This window comes from Haliotis rufescens, unplaced genomic scaffold (genome assembly GCF_023055435.1).
Source record: "Haliotis rufescens isolate VD_foot unplaced genomic scaffold, xgHalRufe1.0.p SCAF_10, whole genome shotgun sequence".
Classification (NCBI taxonomy): domain Eukaryota; kingdom Metazoa; phylum Mollusca; class Gastropoda; order Lepetellida; family Haliotidae; genus Haliotis; species Haliotis rufescens.
In genome coordinates, this window is record NW_025963780.1 from 16,722,216 (window position 1) to 16,744,005 (window position 21,790).

General features: G+C 40.1%; 1 protein-coding gene across 3 annotated transcripts in view; it reads left to right on the forward strand.

Moving 5' to 3' along the window:
* LOC124123590 (disintegrin and metalloproteinase domain-containing protein unc-71-like) overlaps positions 1-21,790 on the forward strand; it is a 109,147-nt gene that overhangs the window by 21,142 nt on the left and 66,215 nt on the right. For all 3 annotated transcript variants that reach the window (XM_046486791.2, XM_048387489.1, XM_048387485.1), the window contains exon 4: positions 1,134-1,200. In XM_046486791.2, coding sequence (XP_046342747.2) covers positions 1,134-1,200 — 67 coding nt within the window. The remainder of the gene's footprint in view (positions 1-1,133; positions 1,201-21,790) is intronic.

A 21,790-nucleotide genomic window follows, 5' to 3' on the forward strand; every position in this document is an offset into this window, starting at 1 on the left:
CAAATGTTGAGATGTGTTTGTGTGCATTGTTTCGAACACATATTTGGTAGACAAGGCTGAAAACCAATGATAGCATATCATTTACTGTGTCTAAAACTAAGAGTTCCCTTCTTCATGTCGATCAGTATATATATATGTTTCAACCAGACTGTTTAAGGCAAGTATGTACATTAACTGTCCGTGTGATTTCATGTGAAGGACTATGTATACATATGGTGTATACATCAAGTAATGTAGTACTTAGGGGGAACACGCATTGTGAATTTTACCACTATGTACCATATATCGCTATGTATAAAGCGACCCCACGTATAAGACGACCCCCCTGTCTACTACACGCCTTCAAAATTGACCCCAAATCCTATACTCCATGTATAAAGCGACCTGGAATGAAGCACATCACAAGTGTGCACACAAATCTTAAATTGCAATAAAAATATGTATGTACTTTGGGACAGTCACATGATGTGAGGCAGGGTTTTGGTAGTGTGGAGGGTGACATGAAAATCTAATGACCTTGATGAAAGCAGTCTTTTGTTTGTTAAATGATGCCCTAATATATAGAATTACTCTTCAAAGATGTGTTAAAAGCTACCCATTCTCTAATCTTAACTAACTAATCTAAATTATTATTGGCCATTACGCCATCTGATTAGGGTTCCATACAGCAGACAGTCGTCTAGAAAAGTTAGGTTTTCATATTTTACATGCACCAGTGAAAAATAAATTGTTGACTAATAATGGAATAATATTAGCTCATGGCATCTATCCCAGCTGGTGTTAATATTCATTTACAACACCACAGCGCTCATACTTGATCAGAAAGAGGGCCACAGATGGCCTAGTTGACAAAGGTGCCTGAATTCACTGTGCAGAGTTGTGTCCCTTTGGCATGCCAGAAAATGGTGATCGTGGTGGGTCAGAAAGCCAGGTCCATCCTGGTTACATTTCTAAGTTAGCCCCATACCCATGGGTGAGTCTCCCCCAATTAGTAAACATCTGAGACCTGCATCACTTAAGACTTTCTAAAAATATTGTTCAAAGGTACTGTTGGCATTAAGGCCAAGTCACTCACTCAGTTTTGACTGAAAGAATCTGACATCCTCTACCCCAAGACTATGTTTCTATTGCAGTGCATTATTTTCATCGGGGATTATGGTGAAACACTATGCAGAGACTAACCAGCAGGTCATCACACAGGTAGGCACACCTCTGTTTCTTTGTTTGTATATGGTACAAACACCCACATTGAACTGTTTTATCTCTTCCGACTTTGTCCTCTCTGATAATCTGCCAAAAAAACCCAGCGAGGAAGTTAAGGGTTCCACCAATACATTAGCAGGGAATGCCAATAATGGACTTGACACTTCACAGGTACTTCGGGATGATGAGCAAACACTTAAACCACTAGGCTATCCCACAAACACTGAAATAGAAAGATATGAAGGAAAATTATTGATAAGGATGCAGACAGAATTTATTTTTATTTTGTCTCTTAGTTGTACGAGGCAGAATTTTATTTCCAGCAGTACAGTGTTTCTGTACCAAGCTCTGAATTTACTGTATATGTCGCATGGTGAGGGAATCAATGGATTGTCTGCTACCAGGAGTATTTAGGGAATGCTGACATAAGAGTCAAGAAATATCTTCCCAATTGCCTGCTACTGCCCCGGAATATTTGATATTATTTGACCTGCACTTTTAAAGTAGATGTGCCATTGAAGAGATGAATGCAAAGATTAATTTGATTTGGAATATCTGTCTCATTTGCTGGTTGAAAAATAAGAGCCTCACCTGTAGTAAGGGCCTGGTACATGGGGTAAGGTTATGAAATAAGAGCCTCACCTGTAGTAAGGGCCTGGTACCTGGGGTAAGGTTATGAAATAAGAGGTTCACCTGTAGTAAGGGCCTGGTACAGGGGTAAGGTTATGAAATAAGAGCCTCACCTGTAGTAAGGGCCTGGTACATGGGGTAAGGTTATGAAATAAGAGCCTCACCTGTAGTAAGGGCCTGGTACAGGGGTAAGGTTATGAAATAAGAGCCTCACCTGTAGTAAGGGCCTGGTACATGGGGTAAGGTTATGAAATAAGAGGTTCACCTGTAGTAAGGGCCTGGTACAGGGGTAAGGTTATGAAATAAGAGCTTCACCTGTAGTAAGGGCCTGGTACAGGGGTAAGGTTATGATATAAGAGCTTCATCTGTAGTAAGGACCTGGTACATGGGGTAAGGTTGTGAAATAAGAGCCTCACCTGTAGTAAACCCCTGGTACATGGGTAAGGTTGTGAAATAAGAGCTTCACCTGTGGTAAGGGCCTGGTACAGGGGTAAGGTTGTGAAATAGGAGCTTCACCTGTTCTAATAAGAGCCAGCCTCTAATATGGGCCTCTAATATGGTCCTGGTCCAAACGTGAACTGATGTTAATTACATCTTCCTGAGGCAAGGGCGTTAACTGACTATAAAAGTCCAGTTTTTGCTGAACTAGGCTGGAATTCTGGGATAAGTATTATCTAATCAAAATCGTCTAACGAACTACACATCCGTTTTGTGAACATGGATTTCAACATGCAGATTTCGGTCGCTTGCAGAATTTGCATAGCATGTGTACCGCCAACTGGGCGTCGACAGATATTTTGCAAATCCATTCATGTTTTTGATCAAGGTGCTCAAGTGATTTGATGCACTTTGCAGGGTAAGACCTGTATTATTACAATATAAATCTTGATTATCGATCAGATCTTCTTGACTGGGTGCCACGATTTTGTTTGAAGCAAATGCAAGTGATATGAGAGATGGAATCTGATTGGCCAATAGGAGGGACATCGAAGGGACATAACTCGTAATAGCAACTGGTAGCGCTACGATTGAGCCTGGAAATTCCAGCCTTGTTTGGCAAGATGTGAAACTGTATTTTTATAGTCAGTTAACTCCCGTGCCTCTGGAAGATGGTTAATTAAGGCTCAGCATGTTAGTTGGGGAAATGTGATATTTGGTTTTGAAGGAGCAGTTCCCTCTTTCCATTTTAATGATGGTTGATGGTAAAGATCTAATTGCTAAGAATTGCGAGATGGTTTCACTTTTTGTTTTGTTAGGAATAATATATTTTTTACACATTTAATGATGTACAAGCTCTCTTCAGCTCAAATATCATGAAATGATACCGTTAGAAGATCCAGTGCATATGCACAAGAACTAATTCTAACAAAACCCATTGAAATTATTCAAGGATCTTTGCTCTGATATCTTGATGTAACATTGTGCTGGCATGGGAATATTCACAGATTATTCTGACTTTAATGATATGACTCATCATGAGAATTGTAATTGATTAAGATCTGTCAAATGATGAATTTGTTCCAGTGTTTGCATAAACCTTGCATGTTTCGTATCTAACCATTTGGACTCCAAGTTTCTGACGAAAATTGGTTTGGGCACTTGAATCATACTTATACTTGATTTTCTGTAAAACAAAGAACCCTCACGCAATTGAATATTATAGAATATGTTCAGGGCTATGTGATTCATGTAGTACGTATTAGCTTGACGCTTCACAGTAGATTAAGGATCAGCCATATATTATAGCTCCTTAATTGAAGCTGCAATAATGCATTTCATTTACCAAATGTTTGATGTTTACAAAAGAAATCATTGGCTGTGCCATGTTGATATTATTTGAGGATTTATCAAACCAAATTGCATGTCATTAAATAATTGATTTGTAAAATATTAATTTTCCCATATGACTCATATACTCTGGGTCTTTTTATCACAGAGTCTCTACCCTTGCCATTCCGCATTTTGATATTCAAATCTTTTGAACAGCAAGTCTCATCGTTAACCTTGGATCTTTCACAGGATTTTGTAGTGTTTCTTGGCATTATTAATGACTCCTAATCGAATGAATTTGTCAGAAAAGCTTGAAGCAATTCCTTGGTCAAAATGCTGCCCGCCCAACTGGAATTCTGTGCTGGATTGGAAGTGTGATCGAGCAAATGAAGCAAAAATATAAGGGCAGTGAATGATGATTCCTGATCTCTCTGGAGGCCTGCGGACTTAAATAAGTTGGACTCCTTCCAAGACTGCTGTTCTATAGAGTGAATGAGTATTTTAACGATGGAAGACAGAATACCACCTTCTTAACTAGCAGTGTCTATGTTGCTGTCAGTGGGGATGTTTTCATTAACAAACTAAGTTAGGGGATTCAGATGTGTCTTACAAAAATGCTTATAAGAAATACCTGCTTGTGGATAAAAAAAATTCTTTGAATGGTTGACAGTTCTAAAGCGATATTTCCAATTTTCCTGGAAAAAATAAGTTTGTTCCATTTCCCCTCGCAAAAAAATTTAATTGCCAGTTGTTTTTTGTATTTAAGGTTCTGGTTTGGGGCTTGGTTCACTAAAGATATTTTAACTGTATGATTGTCTTATGTACCAGTATGTTTTTTTGTAGGGGAATCCTATGCCAGTCACGACACTCAATGATTTCTGTAACAAGGCCCTGGTAGATAAAAATAATGTTATTGAGGGAAAAACCCTCATATGATTCGCCCGAGTATCTCATACATGTGTGTCAGTGTGAATGATGTCTGGAGGGAGGAACTGCAGTCAAAGTTTAGATCATGAACTTACACACCTTGCACCTTCCATTTACTCAGTTCTCAGTCCAAATGAACCACACATTTAATGACACGAGTTACAGGTGATGTCACTGGAATTTTTGAAAAAGTCACGGTTGGGTGGTAATCCATTGCTTGTATATTCAGGTAGTGTTGCTGTGTAGGGAAATGTCTCCTGGCATGGTCTTAGTCAATAATGTATGCTATAGCGCCTCTAGACAGGCAACACTGAGTACTGACTGTAAGTTGACAGCTTAAGAAGCTTGTGTGACTTGACTCCGGAACATTCTGACTTCTTACAAATGGTCATGTCACACCTTTGTGTGAGGGTTCATTCATCTAGCTGACCTTTCCTCACCAAGAGTGAAGCACTGGTGTACAAGCCGTACCATGTCCCTCGTCTCCCTGACCTTGCCCTCCTGGGTCTACATGTCTTCCAGGTAGTGACCTACCTTCCTAGCATACACATGGTCCATCCTCCCTGACCCACACTCTCAACTCCCTGACCCTAAAACAGTCCTCCATATTCTCTCCCACGATATGATTCTTTCTGAAACATCCATTCTACCTTTCTTCCTCACCTGAACAATCATCCCTAGAAAGCCCTAGATAAACCCACATGACAATCCCTCCACTACATCACTGCCCATCCGGCTCCAGTCTGTTGGCTGACCGTCCCAACCAGCAGCCTGCCACGAGCCATCTCATGTCCTTCGGTGCAGCAGCCACCTCTGTGAGAGTGTGTGCAGCATAACCTCATGTTTGTTGTTTGTTGTTTGAGTGACACATGTTGATGTACCTACAGATAGAGATCACTCCCAGTTGAATTAGAGCTTTGCTTTCTGCAAATACGTTGTTGATTTTATCAGGATCAGGATCATATAGATTACATAATGAGAACCAGCCCTGCCTGTAAGAAATGTTCAGAGCATTCTTATATGAGATTTTTTAACCATTAAATAGCTTCAGCTAACTGTTCAAAGCAGATATATCTAGATGTGTCTTGGAATCCTATATGTTAATGGAAAGGATCTTACTTTCTTCTTTATGAATAAATTTACAGCTTTAAGTTGTATTGTATATGTTCATATGTGGGGTGTATTTGACACCTTAGTTCAGTATCTAAAAGTGGGTTGCACACTATTCACATGTAATATATAGCAGCTTGACAAGTCAAATGGACCGACAACAGCATGTATGCAACATCAAAGCTCCCTGTGTTCTGGTGCTCCCTGATGTTGGACAGCGACGAGTGCTCTATGTAGGATGTGCATGAAAACACTCAGTTTATAATGCATTTTCTTCTGTCTGGCCCATTGATGTATGATTTATTTACAGCTAGATATAATCATATCAGCCAATAAATACAAAATGTGCTAGGCTAGCTTATGATTTACCAGGGAAGTGTGTAAGGTGTTGCACAGCGAGGGACACCAAGCTTTGGCTTCACCCATTGTTCCCAGGTGGGGCAGATGACCCATGTCTTTTGTATGTGGTGAGTCAACAACTAGCTTACTCAACACCTCTTTCCAGATTGTGTCATCATGATGCTAACCTTGAGTGAAAGAGTAAGTCAACATTATGTCAGCTGTAGGATTGCCTGAAGAATCCTTTCTATCACCAAAATCCTGGTACAAGCAAACCAGTTGTGAAAAGGTTTGAGCATTCAGTCCCATTCTTTGGGATATGATGGCCCAGCAAGATCACAGCAGAGGTATCTGTCTTCCAATTGGTGTAAATTGACAAAAGTCCCCAAATTTTACTGCCTACTGACCACCCCCATCAATCTGCAGAGTTATCAGCCTTTGCCATGCCAGGATCATCATCACAGATCACAGATTGTTTCTAGGTTTGTCAGCACGTTACCTGCACTAGTGGGGACTGGAGACTTTTGCCTTTTCTCCAGACACAAGCTGACATGCTGTAGGACTGAAATGCTGTTCAAAGCAGCGCTAAACCCAACACACCCATTCTCTCTTATGCCTAGTTTGAAGAAAAGAGTCCTTTTTTTTGTCATCCCGGTTAAGATATCAAGATATTCAATTACTCAGTATGCTATCAATCTTCTCTTGTAATTATGTCGTAGTTTGTACCACCGAAGATCCCACTGAAGCTCAATCACTGTCTTACATGTGGAAACATGTTTAATCTAATTGAACATATAAATGTTATCAAGGCTTAGACTTCCAAGCAACCATTATCAATGTTTCTCAGCAGCTGCTTTGACTTTCACATGTAACTTGTTGACCAAACATCCTGCAGTAATTACGAAGAGGGTGAATCCTTGAACCCAATGTATACCCAATGTGCCCATCATTGCCCATAGTTTCCTGCTCTACCCTGGTTGGAGGTCCTGATGGGGGTGGTCAGTAGGCTGTAAGATTTAAGGCCTTTTGTCAATTTACGCTAATAATTTCCTTAGTAAAATCAATGCAAATGAGTTTTGAAATCTAGTTATTGTCAATATATTGTTACAACATCATTTATTTTTTATTTTGATCTTTTAATGGTCGTGCCCCAACCACTGTCCCTGAGTTATGAATAAGAATAAATGAAAAATGCCACATGGGACCATTAGGACGAATCTAGTATAAGTCATCTGTTCCTTTTACCCTTTTGTAAGAAGCAGTAAATTTATGTTTTACATTAAGGAGCATTTCATAGTTGTTTTATGTTAATTTTTATGATAACGTAGTGCAGTGTTTTTGATTCGTTTTTCTCTGTTCAATAAACCCCATCATGACATTGTTGGTGTTTGAAGTTGTGCTGCGTTTCATGCATCTGAGGGTTAGCTTGCTGGAGGCGCATTGATCACCTCATTACCTACTGTTTGGTGATGTAGGCTGCAGGAAGTATTTCATGATCACGGAACATTCAGTGATGTACATGATAACCAGATACCAAAACCCTGTGCTGGTAAAAGAAATGGAAAAAACTTCAGGATGCTGGTGGAGGAACATGATCATTAAATCCTGTAGTCATTTTGTTGTATCATGTTACCATGATGATACAGATTACAGTGGGCGATGCACATGATGCAGGGTGTGTATTCCTGAAAGAGCGATGGGGCGATTGGTGGTGCATGTGGCGATTGGTGGTGTATGTGATGATTGGTGGTTCATGTGATGATTGGTGGTGCATGTGACGATTGGTGGTGCATGGGGCGATTGGTGGTGCATGGGGCGATTAGTGGTTCATGTGATAATTGATGGTGCATTTGATGATTGGTGGTGTATGTGATGATTGATTGTTCATTTGACGATTGGTGGTGCATGTGACGATTGGTGGTGCATGTGACGATTGGTGATGCTAGTGACGATTGATGGTTCATGTGATGATTGATGGTGCATGTGATGATTGGTGGTGCATGTGACGATTGGTGGTGCATGTGATGATTGGTGGTGCATGTGCCGATTGGTGGTTCATATGATGATTGATGGTGCATATGATGATTGGTGGTGCATGTGATGATTGGTGGTGCATGTTACGATTGGTGGTTCATGTGATGATTGATGGTGCATGTGACGATTGGTGGTGCATGTGACGATTGGTGGTGCATGTGATGATTGGTGGTGCATGTGATGATTGATGGTTCATGTGGTGATTGATGGTGCATATGATGATAAATGGTGCATATGATGATTGGTGGTGCATGTGATGATTGATGGTGCATGTGATGATTGATGGTGCATGTGACGTTTGAGGGTGCATGTGATGATTGGTGGTGCATGTGACGTTTGGTGGTGCATGTGATGATTGGTGGTGCATGTGATGATTGATGGTGCTTGTGATGATTGGTGGTGCATGTGACGTTTGGTGGTGCATGTGATGATTGTTGGTGCATGGGGCGATTAGTGGTTCATGTGATAATTGATGGTGCATTTGATGATTGGTGGTGTATGTGATGATTGATTGTTCATTTGACGATTGGTGGTGCATGTGACGATTGGTGGTTCATGTGATGATTGATGGTGCATATGATGATTGGTGATTCATGTGACGATTGGTGGTTCATGTGACGATTGGTGGTTCATGTGATGATTGGTGGTGCATGTGACGATTGGTGGTTCATGTGATGATTGATGGTGCATATGATGATTGGTGATTCATGTGACGATTGGTGGTTCATGTGACGATTGGTGGTTCATGTGATGATTTAATCGTGCATATGATGATTGGTGGTGCATGAGGCAATTGGTGGTGCATGGGGGGATTAGTGGTTCATATGATGATTGATGGTGCATATGATGATTGGTGGTGCATGAGGCAATTGGTGGTTCATGTGACGATGTGTTGTGCATGTGACGATTGGTGGTTCATGTGATGATTGGTGGTGCATGGGGCGATTGGTGGTTCATGTGATGATTGATGGTGCATATGATGATTGATGGTGCATATGATGATTTGTGGTTCATGTGACTATTGGTGGTTCATGTGATGATTGGTGATGCTAGTGACGATTGATGGTGCATGTGATGATTGATGGTGCATATGATGATTGATGGTGCATATGATGATTGGTGGTTCATGTGATGATTGGAGGTTCATGTGACTATTGGTGATGCTAGTCACGATTGATGGTGCATGGGGCGATAGGTGGCTCATTTGGTTTTGTGTTGCAATAAGGATGGTCAGAGTTGCTTGTGGAATGGTTATTGATTTGGATGGTGCTACTTCTTTGGAAAGTTGAAGTTGAATCCCATTTACAAAGAAAACTTTACCATAAAAGCAGTTATAGTCTTGAACACAAATTGCTTGATCCATAATTGAAAACCGCTGTGGTTGTAGTCTGTAATGGTTTTAGGGCTTGGCTTATAGTACAACAGTTAAGGTGGACCAGAGACAACAGGGAAAAGACATCATAGCAGCATCAAAGGGATTTCTTCCTATGGGTTGTAAGCAATATGACTTTTGTTGTTGATATTTAAATATTGACAGGCACTTGTTACAATAGATTGGTTATGTATTCTAATGGTGTAATGTTCAACCCATTATGAAGGGAGGAGGGACTGGGGAGGGGGACCCCAAATGAAATATTTTGGTGAGGTAATTTTAGTAGCACACTCTTAATTAAATTATCTCCAGTTGAACAGTTTCTGCCATCTCGGGTATAAGAAAATGAACATATGTCTGATGTAACACATTAACATAGTGAATAACTGCTATAATTGACTAAAATTCCATACATCTGTGTGGAATGTGATAGTAAAATCTGTTTCCATTCTGAAAGGAAGGATATGGATGTGGCTAAGATGAACTGACTCCTTCATGTCCATGTCAAGTTCATACGAATTTATATTCAAGCCAATCCCCTGGAAGAATCCTCTTTGCAGAAACAAGACAGGCATCACAAATGCATACAACAAAACTGCAATTATTTCTTCAAAAAGGACATGTTCAGCACGAAATGATGGTGGTGGTATCCATACGTTTCTTATTGATTTGTTATGGAGAGGAGCCTCCCTACTCCATGAATGCCAGACAGTCAGTTGTGGGAAGGTGTCCATTTGTTCCTGGCAGCTACAGCAGGGACGGCAGCCATACATCAATTTCAGGCAGACAGCTGCAGTCAGCAGAAGGGGAGAAGTTATTCTCTTCAACCCAAGCATGATGCTTTGAAAACATAACATGTCCTACATCACATATCCTTTGAGATGTAGTAGTCATCACATTAGAGCACTGACCATATTTTTCATGTTGGTCCTGCATTTGTCCCTAAACTTGACATGGGTCCTTCGTTTGTCCTTATACTTAACAAATGATTTTCATTTGTCCCTATACTTCACAAAGGTCCTGCATGTGTCCCTGTACTTCACAGAGGTCCAACATGTCTCCCTGTACTTCACAAAGGTCCTACATGTGTCCCTGTACTTTACAGAGGTCCTGAATGTGTCCCTGTACTTTACAGAGGTCGTACATGTGTCCCTGTACTTTACAGGGGTCCTGCATGTGTCCCTGTACTTTACAGAGGTCCTGCATGTGTCCCTGTACCTCACAAAGGTCCTACATGTGTCCCTGTACTTCACAGAGGCCCAACATGTGTCCCTGTACTTCACAGAGGTCCTGCATGTGTCCCTGTACTTTACAGAGGTGCTGCATGTGTCCCTGTACTTTACAGAGGTCCTGCATGTGTCCCTGTACTTTACAGAGGTCGAACATGTGTCCCTGTACTTCACAGAGGTCCAACATGTGTCCCTGTACTTCACAGAGGTCCTGCATGTGTCCCTGTACTTCACAGAGGTCCTGCATGTGTCCCTGTACTTCACAGAGGTCCTACATGTGTCCCTGTACTTCACAGAGGTCCTGCATGTGTCCCTGTACTTCACAGAGGTGCTGCATGTGTCCCTGTACTTCACGGAGGTCCTGCATGTGTCCCTGTACTTCACAGAGGTGCTGCATGTGTCCCTGTACTTCACAGAGGTGCTGCATGTGTCCCTGTACTTCACAGAGGTCCTGCATGTGTCCCTGTACTTTACAGAGGTCCTGCATGTGTCCCTGTACTTCACAGAGGTGCTGCATGTGTCCCTGTACTTCACAGAGGTCCTGCATGTGTCCCTGTACTTCACAGAGGTGCTGCATGTGTCCCTGTACTTCACAGAGGTGCTGCATGTGTCCCTGTACTTCAGGAGAGGAGTCCATTTGTGTTCAGAAGTTTGGCTTTGTGATCCAGTTTGGAAACTTGAGTGAAATTGTTAACAAAAGGTAATAAGTGCCTCTTACACTAAAAACACATAATTATACATGGGTGAGACGAGGCATGGTGTGTGAGTCAGACACTTGTTGGGGAAGGTAGGTAAGTTATTCTTGTCCTTCCAGGGCCCACTCGATGACAGCAGTGTTTACATCGCCCATTGCCATGCCTACATTGTTTGTGATGTTAATTCTGGTTCCTACAAGTTGAGTTTAGTATCTTGTTGAGGTTCAGTGTTTAGAACATTGTCAGTGCCAGTTGGGCCCACTGTGTGTCAAAGGTAGAGATGCTGTGGCCTCTACTCATGCATGGTCGTAGTGATCAGCTTCAGGGATGCCGTTCCTCAGAGTGGTCTTTGTGTAAAGATGGTCTGAACTCTCAAACTTTAACATAGACTTATGAAAATCATAGTGCTAAGATGGCTTTGTGGAACGGGGCGCTGGTCTGCGGTCTCCCAGGACTGGTATGCACACTTAGTCCCTTGGAGCTTGCATTCTTCCCTCCGTGTACTTTCTGGAGGTACATGCTGAGGCAGTGTATGGAGCTCTCTGGTGTTTTGAGTTAACCTTATTTATGGTCATTCTTTCCTTGGTTTATGAGGCTCTTTGTTGGAAGCAACAATCTATGTGTTTGTGAGTTTATTGGAAGAAACAAGCAAATTAAGTAAGAAGATGTCCTTTTTTCACAAGCCAGTTTGACATTTACACTGGAAACATTTCTTTCCCCAAATCTGTAACAGTTTAGAAAATATTGAACTTATTTTCAGAGGTTTGGTTTTGATCTCATAAAAATTAAGAATTCTATTTATTTGTGGTGTCTTTAGAAAGGGTGCCAATTATGACTGTTTGTAATTGGGTAACCAACTGTGGCCATCAAAACTGGAAGAAACTGGAATTAAAGATGAAGATGAGATACATGTTTTACTTTTATCACAAAGAAGTAGATCCTCTGAAAGACTTCTGTTAGAATCCAGTACAATGCTGGATGCACTTCATCATTATGAGTCCTTGTTGGGATTTGAGGGCAGACCGGCACATCATTATTGTCATGAGAGCCGACTACTGAGGATTGTTTCACCGGGTTCATGCTGTCAGCCTTTGTATTTTCTGTCCAAAGCTTAATTATTTACACTCAATCAGATATAGCTGGAATATTGCTGAGTGGAGGAAACAAGATTCACTCTCATATAAATTACTGTGAAACCAGCTCATGTCTGTCATATATGTAACATTATATAAGCTAGGACTGAACTTTGGTGATTTTTATCATAAGCTATTCATAAGTTATCATAAGCTATTTGTCCGTGATCATTCTGATATTGACTTTGTATTGATATACTAACAATGATCTTCCATAAGCATGTTTAGCATTCTGCTTCCACGAGCTTAGATCATGTTACATAGTGTCAACAGGAGTACATATCATCTGATTTGGATATACCAGGCAACAAATATTTACTGGTCAGTGTTATTTAGTGCTCAATGTGGGCTTTTCATATGACTCTTTATTGCTAATCATCTTGGTCGATGCAAAGAAAACATATTTTGAAAATATATTGTTCCTTGCTCTGGACAAGTCTGTGTTTAAATGTAGATATGTTTATGTATAAAGATTATGCTGATATTAAGTTACTTGTGTGTATACACGAAACAGACTATATTACAAACAATCTGTTTATTTAAGATTTATCTGTTGTGTTGATTCCTACAGTATTTATTATGCATGCATGCTGTAACAAGAGATTGGTGTCTCGATGCTGTATGTAGAATTAAGTGCTGTTGTTTGTCATGGCCTGCTGTCTTCATGGGTCTGTATCACAAGCATGATGTGACACTAGTCCCACCTCTTGCAACAAGAGACCACAATGGAGAATGGTTGATCACAATGGCTTCTGAGGATGACTATAGTTTTGGATGGTAGCAGCATAGACCAAGTCTGAGCTGTGACTTGGGCCTTGCTCAAATAAACTCAGGGATTAATACAGCATTCCAAACTAAGTGCTCTTGGGAGGCAAACAGGGAAAAACACATGTTTTTCAAACCTGGCATTATGTGTTGTATTTCAGCTAAGCTGCAAATCCAGATATTTTTTATTTACAACTTTGAACCGAAATTTTTGTTAAATAATACACCTTGCTCCAATGTAAATTTAGTGGCAGGCAGTTTTGTTTTAAAAGTCTGAAGCATAATTTTGTTTTTATGTTGTTAGATTGGTTTGGGGAATGAAGCCCTGGTAGATTGTGTCCAAGGCCCTGATGTAGACTGTTGGTTTGCCTGGTGAACACTTGAACATGTCTTGACTATTGTTGTCCAATGCATGAAGCATTGCCTACGTGGACAGTCCAGTGATTGATATCATGAGCAACAAGCCACACAGTTGGGGTTCGATGAAATGCTGTCAACCACAGCACTGAGTCTGGCCAACTGTTTGTGATTATTTACAGACAGCCATTTATTCACTCACTCACTCACTGATTCCACTTCTCTTCTCACAAAGTGCTGGCTTTACAATGCCAGAGTTAGATTGTCACACAGTCGCTGAACCATATTATTTTCCTTTCTTCCCAGCCCATATTGTAATGTTATAGCCTGAAATGAAGCAAGTTTAGATTTTACACATATCTCATCTTACTGGGATTCCTCTTTAATCTAAATGTTTCTCAGAATTATATATTGCCAGAGACTAAACACTAGTCTATACCAGTGTTGACCAGAGCAGTTAGTCCTGTAAGCCATGCTAGGAAGGTCACAAGGTTCAGTTCCATCAACCTTCTTTTCTTCTGAAGATGTCACTTAGGATCCTACAAATAGGTATCTGTATTCAACGAGTATATATACCGGTACACATTACATTCATGTAGATCGGCTGGCCTCTCTACCTGCTGACAGTGAGGAATTTACTGCAGTCCGTTGAGCCCCCCATTGTGTTGACAACAACTGGTATATCACTTGACACTCACAGCAAATGTACACTCCAAGTGTTCAATACTGTGACATTATAAAAGTTTGATAACATATTGTTATACGAGCTACTATATCTCCAACAACTCAGTGTTGAACACAGGAATTAAGGTTTACATTGTTTATTCATGGAGACAGCTACCTAGTGATTATAACAGACCTCTTGAACGAAATTTGATCTGGTTTGCATGTTGACTAGAAGATTAAAATAGCATTGTTAAATTATATCTGGATGACTTTTTGTTTTTTGTCAAGTGGGAATATGTGAATGTTGCAGTGTATTAAAGATTTATTTTGAAGCTAGTTGTGTTATGAATATAAATAAGTTCTGAAGTGAGTACATATTTGTCAGTTAGGTTTCTTAAGCATGAAATGCTGTATCATCTGAATTTGATCTTGTTTTGGTAATTATGAAATAGGTGTTCAATTATTTATTTTATTTATTTAATATCTAATCAAATATTGATGAAGTAAGGAAGTTTTGCAATGCAATGTTTCATTTTGTAAAAAAAATAAAAGTTGTTGTGTGCATTATTCTGAGAGAAAAAATGACTTAATGACCCAGGTGGTCAGGCTTTTTGACATGGTTGATTACAACAGCTTTGGTCATTGCTCATGATATCAATCATTTGTTTGGTATTGAGTTGATTTTTTACTAGCTGCTGTTGTACAGCTGGAATGTTGCTGAGTGTGGCATTAAACAACAAACAAACAACATTCACTCAGTTGTATCATTTCCACATCTGTTTCACATTCATCACTGACATGATTTGCAAACACAGGTCATGCAGTAGCTGATATTGTCTAAGTTATTGTCAGATTTCATGTTTGTTTTTTTATCTCACTATCATCAATATTCATTCAAAGCTTTACCAGGGGCAGTCGGGTAGCCTTGTGGTTAAAGTGTTTGCTCATCACACCGAAGACCCGGGTTCGATTCCTGACATGGGTACAATGTGTGAAGCCCATTTCTGGTGTCCCCCACCATGATATTGCTGGAATATTGCTTAAAGCAGCATAAAGCTATACTCAATCACTCAAAGGTTCACCATCCAAGGATATATTTTCATCACAAATACAACATTCCTGCAAATACATTTCTTCTCGAGCTGAAATGGAACATGTACAATGTTGGACATAAAATTCATGTTTACACAAAAATTAAACTATTTTCTTACCTCTCACTACTTGAGCTGAACAAATAGAAGCATTTATATCATTACCAACCAGGTTTTGGCAATGGCGTGTAGCCAGTAAGACAATAGTGTGTTATTATGGTATTATTTTCAGATGAACAGTCATCTTTGTGGTTCTGCCTTTGATGTTTGGAACAATGAAGATGGGGAGACTGATAGATGTTGTTGAGTGGGTTCCTTGTTTCTTTTATGTTGTTACACGCTCAGCTGTCAGTCTCCCAGGACAGCTTCGGTGCTTAAAACAATTGTCTCTGATGCCTGGTTGTGATAAACGATGCCAGTTGCACCTTCAGGGGTCATGGTATTAACAGTACTGATAGCCCTGTCTACAGAGCTATATATTTTGAGTTCTTGATGGGGAAATGGTTGGCCCTGTGGTCTAAGGAATTACCATACCATGTACATACTTGTGTTTCTGACCATGCCGGGAATCGGCTGATCATTAACTTGGTTCAAATACTAGATTTAACTCTAACATCATCCTTGACTAATTTTTGAGATATGTGAGCATTCAATCACACATGACACAGTAAATCAAGGTCACAAGGGAGTATCTGTTTGTTTCGGATGCTGATTGGTCTGAGGTGCCACAACTGACTGTGCAATGCATGCGTCACCATGGCAGGATCCACGGTCACAGGTTCATCTCACATGATGATCATAGGTGTGTCAGCTCCATCTTACGCTAGTGGGTTTCACCAGGGTGGTATAAGTCAACAACCTGCATCAATTCAGACTTCATTAAACCCGGCATCTGATATAACTAAAACAATGACCCTAACCCAATATTTCACTAGATCTTATGTCGCTGTGTGTAACTTTCAGTTGAAATTAATTACCGGGATGTGTTTACTGAACTAGGTCTAGCAAGCTTATAACTGAAGAGGATTCCATAATGTCAGCGTGTACAGGATTGCTATGTTTTTGTATTGCTGCATGTGTCACTGATTGTAATTTTGTCAAATTATTGGAATTATAAGTACATACAGAATACATAAGAGAGAAACCAAATCCTTTAATAATATGATGATCAATTGCAGGTAACCTAGTAGCTACAGATTACAGTACTTTTACACAAGATGGTAATCATGGTAATAACAAGGCCCTATCAGACACTATTATTCTTCATATGTTGTGATTTCTGAAATGTGTCTTTGAGTTACGTTGGTGTAGTGAAAAGCACAAGGACAGAGGTGATGAGGATTGACCTCCTCTAGACTTGCACAAGTCTCTAAGACATAAATTATTAGTTTAGTTAATAATTTCTAGATTACATTAATACTAAGAACAAGTTGTCCCTCATAAGGATTGAATTACTATACACCCATGGACTTGTCATTCAGTACAGCCTTGGAGCAAGGCTACCCTTCCTCCAGCCCAGACACATGAGCCAGTGCATGTTATGTATCTCATCCCTCACCAACCTCCACCAGTGACACTGGAGAGTCTACTGCTCCAGACAGTTCATTTCCTTTAGTACTAAGCTACTCAGACATATTGCCATGCATGTGGCCAATAGTTTTGGATTTCTACTCCTCACATACTAGTTCATTTTGCATCTAAGGAAAAGCTACATTTCCAGAATTCAAGATCAATTTCTGTGTAAAGCAAAAGGACAAAATCAATGAACTCAGATTTGCCTTTGAAAATTCATATCCTGAGTCAGGGCCAGTATACAATACATTTTAGCCCTTTTCATCTGACCTGTTGCTGATTCTGCATTAAGCCCTCTCTCCCATTCTCTCTTTCTATTATGCCTTTAATCGGCCATCTATATTTTGCACAATATGCACATTTAATACCCCTGGCTTTTGTATGGCAGGTTTTTTATTTGACACCATTCAGTCCTATTTTCCAGATGTTTTTAGCGACAGCTGCTATCAGTGTTCAAACAAAATGTTTTGTTTAGAAAAGCCCTAAACCACACAACTGTTCTTCCCAGCCCATATATCATCTCCAAGACATATGAGGATAGATCCCTTTGCTGGTGTCACAAAACACTACAACATTTCTGCACCACACAACCGTTTATCCCAGCACATATAGCATCTCCAAGACATATGAGAGTAGATCTCATATCTGTAGACTTACCTTTGGTCTCACTAAAGAAAATATTTTGAGCTTTTTTTGTTGTTAAATTGTCTTTTTATATATAAGTGAAAGAAACCCTGAGAACCCCAATTTATAGCTGGACTTGCTTGTGAATATTCTGGTGCTATTGGTTCAGGGTCTGTATGAGAGCCTTCCATAGCTTTTGTGTCAAGCATTAAAACAACGCTGTACCACATATCACCATAGCCTACCCTATTTGGCATATCCCAGATTGCTGAGGGATAAATCCATATTAGTTGCCTCATATACTGCTTGACAAATTTCGCTGCCAAGGTTTACGTAATGTTCTGATGCTGGGCAAGATTAACGTGGCTTTACCAGTGATGTACTTCAAATTGAGCAGAAAAACAGATTTACAGAAGTGTTACAGGGAGAAGAGTGAAATTGTGTGTTACAGTTAAGTAGGAGGATGGGTAGAGCTCTGCTGTGAACTGCGTGGATGATGTCGGTGGTGTTGATGGAGGCGCTAGTTTTGTTGTTACAGCCATGGCCTCGATGTTACTGTGTTGTTTTGTTTTTGTGTTTATCAGCTTGTGCATAGTATCATGGAGGCAATCTGAATGTATGTTTGTAGATCAGAAATGTTGCTCGGTGCAATATGTTGTGATTCTCAAGAGCTGTAATTCGAATGAATCTATTTTATCCTTGATACCTGTTCCCCCCATTTATGATATGGATTAGTGAGTGAATTATGATTTTCATTTTATTCATATCTCCACCATACTGTGATTCATGGCATATTATGTCATGTGTTTATGGGGTAATATCACAATATGTTTGAGGATATTGTGGACATTATTGTTGATAGCATGTTATACTTATACTGTCTGGAACACATTCTCATCATGCCCTTCAGTTAAACCCAGCTCACTCACTCACTCACTCACTCACTCACTCACTCACTCACTCACTCACTCTGTGTGCCAGTACAGTAACCTCATGGCCACTGTTGTTTCATCTTCTGAGGTGCCACACTGTACACCCAGTTTGTCATAACTAAGCTGATTACAGAAATGAGCCCAGTCTCCATTCAAAGAGAATTTCTCCTACATTTGCCAGTGGAACAGTATCACCCTGTTGATCTCCTATCTGGGTATCTCCTGCTGCTAGGGTGTCAGTGTTATCTGGAGCCTGGAGGGAGAACATGCATGGTTCGATGTAACTGTATTTATGGCTTACATACTAGCTGAGGAATGCCTCTGTCTGATGATCAAGTTTGTTGAAACTAGATAAGCTGCTTGACCAAGAGTTCTCCCATAATATACTCAAATAGCAGTTTTTTAAATTTCACTTCCAACTAGTTACTGATCTGGGGAGTTTGAAGGTTAATTTTGGAGAATTAGTGAAGGAGATGTTTGAAGTGGTTTTGAAGTGGAAACATGCTGGTATTGGGTCTCTATCTATTTAGAGGAACTGGCAGGAGAGGAAAGATGATTGTCAGGATGGAATTTGTGTCTGTCATCGGAGAATGTTTTGGTTTGAGAAATTGTTTAAAATAGATATTTACTTTTCAAACCCATCTTTGCATTATGTTTTGCTGATGTTGTGGTATGAATGATAAGACTGTTTGTGCAAGTGGGTGATAGCAAGGGCTAATTATCCTTTGAGGGGTTTGTTCTTGAAAGGGTGTGATTGCGTGTTGTTACTTACGGGGCGGGGGAAAGAAAATGCATTTGATCAGTTAAAAGGAGGTATCATGGAACTGTTCTGGGTGAACAATACCTTCCAAATGACGTGCTGGTTTTCTTGGGGAATTAGTCAGCAAAGAGCCAGAGTCACAGGAGACTAATCACAATTTTATTTACAAGAACAATTAACAATTTACAATATCTTAGAAAATAACTGAGGGTGCCACAGAGAGTCGGTACACACTCTGGGCTGTGGGAGAGAGGTCTGCTTGGTAAGAGAGTCAAACCCCTTCTCTCCTTCTCTCAATCTCTCTCTCTGGACCAAGGCTTATATAGCCAAGGTCACCTGACATTTAGTAAGTAATAAATATAAATGTAAACAGTAAATCATCAGTGACATGCTTGCACATCCTGTTCAGGATGGCAGATGTACACAAAACTGGGGATTAACAATTAGGATTAGCATCTTATAAATAACAGCAATTAAATGTTTCAAGGCATATAGATGTCATGGCTCCAGGGTAATGAGCCTTTGCAATCAAATGTTCTTCAGACAATGGGTGTCGTAAATCAGTCACCATGACAACTTCCCTCCGTTACATGAAGCTTGGACCCCAAGCTTATATGAGTCCAAATTGATATGTGTGAGTTTTTTTCACCAACGAAAACAACCATGCAAATGTGATCAAAATCAGTTATATGAAATCCTTATGCAACAAATATATCTATGCAGTGACGGTATGAAAGTGATCATCTAGCCATTTTGAATTAGTGCCAGTTTGAAAACTAACCAAGTGATCTTTGTAATGTGCAATTTCACTACAAGGTAATTACTGCTTTGCACAGATTCAATAAATATATCACTGAAGGTTCTTTGAATTCAGGAGTCTGGCTTGGCGGTGCGACTCAGTACCAAATAATGATGAGTATGTCATAAAAAGTACAAATTAAACATCTCAGCAAATATTTCGCATAAAGAAATTTGACACCAGGAGTCTAGCTTTACCGCGTGACTCAAACGGTACTTGTGGGTACTATTGCCCTTTTAAGTACAATGGGTGCTCTTCCCGTGTCTTTGACGGAGCTTGCCCAGATATTGTGGGTGCGATGCCCAAGAAAAAAAATCCTTAATTCCGACATCAAAACTCTGAAATGCTGAATACTGCTGTGCTGTTAATTACTTAATACTGACATACAATAAACATATGTGTAGGGGTGGCTCACCCAAGAATATCCCTAATCTGAATTCAAAGTCCTAGACGATACATTCAATTTTGTACCAAACTGTGCACATTAATAACTTGTAACAAATGACAAATTTTGTCGTTTAGATTTTTGAAATTACGAGTCGAGCTTTAAGGTGTGACTCGATAACCCTACAGCTTAGGTTTGTCTGGGCCCTAGCTGTATCTATATGTCTGGCGTGGCCTGGAGACATTTCAAAGATTCCCTACACAATAACTTCAAAGATCTAGCTTGACTAAAGATGTAATTTGGAGTATATTGCACATATATAAAACTGAATTTTTGAAAGACACATTTTGGCATTGATATACTGGCTTTGATTAAACATACCTGGTTGCAATATTCAACAGTCACACAATATATATCCTTGATTGAGTCCATGTAAGTAAACACAAATTTGTCAGTCCCAATGGGATATCTTTACACAGTGTCCATCTTGTAGGTGCCCGTGAGGCGGCTTCTGTATTGTGCAGGGTCTGCATGAAGATGGCTGTGGTCGGGTCTCTGTGGGATAGGCGTGTATACTTCTTTTCTTTGGTCCTGTGCAGTGTGCAGGAATGACATCTTGAAGGGGAAGTCATAGCAGTGTTGCTAAGATATTCGAGCAGGGAAGGTTTGGGATCGGAGAACTTGTTCTTGATCGGAGAGGTTTTTGTTCTTTCTTCAATCTTGTTACAGGCCGTTTCTTCGTTCTTGGTGATTGGCCTTCAGGAAGGTAGTATATCTTTTTAATAAGAGACTGTCACTTCCTACAGTTTTGTGAACCATATGCCATGCTGCAAAGAGGTACAGGAAAGGACAGACTAAGAAGTCTGTCATACCCGGATTCTCCACCAAATTATCATGGAACTGTTCTGGGTGAACAATACCTTCCAAATGACGTGCTGGTTTTCTTGGGGAATTAGTCAGCAAAGAGCCAGAGTCACAGGAGACTAATCACAATTTTATTTACAAGAACAATTAACAATTTACAATATCTTAGAAAATAACTGAGGGTGCCACAGAGAGTCGGTACACACTCTGGGCTGTGGGAGAGAGGTCTGCTTGGTAAGAGAGTCAAACCCCTTCTCTCCTTCTCTCAATCTCTCTCTCTGGACCAAGGCTTATATAGCCAAGGTCACCTGACATTTAGTAAGTAATAAATATAAATGTAAACAGTAAATCATCAGTGACATGCTTGCACATCCTGTTCAGGATGGCAGATGTACACAAAACTGGGGATTAACAATTAGGATTAGCATCTTATAAATAACAGCAATTAAATGTTTCAAGGCATATAGATGTCATGGCTCCAGGGTAATGAGCCTTTGCAATCAAATGTTCTTCAGACAATGGGTGTCGTAAAT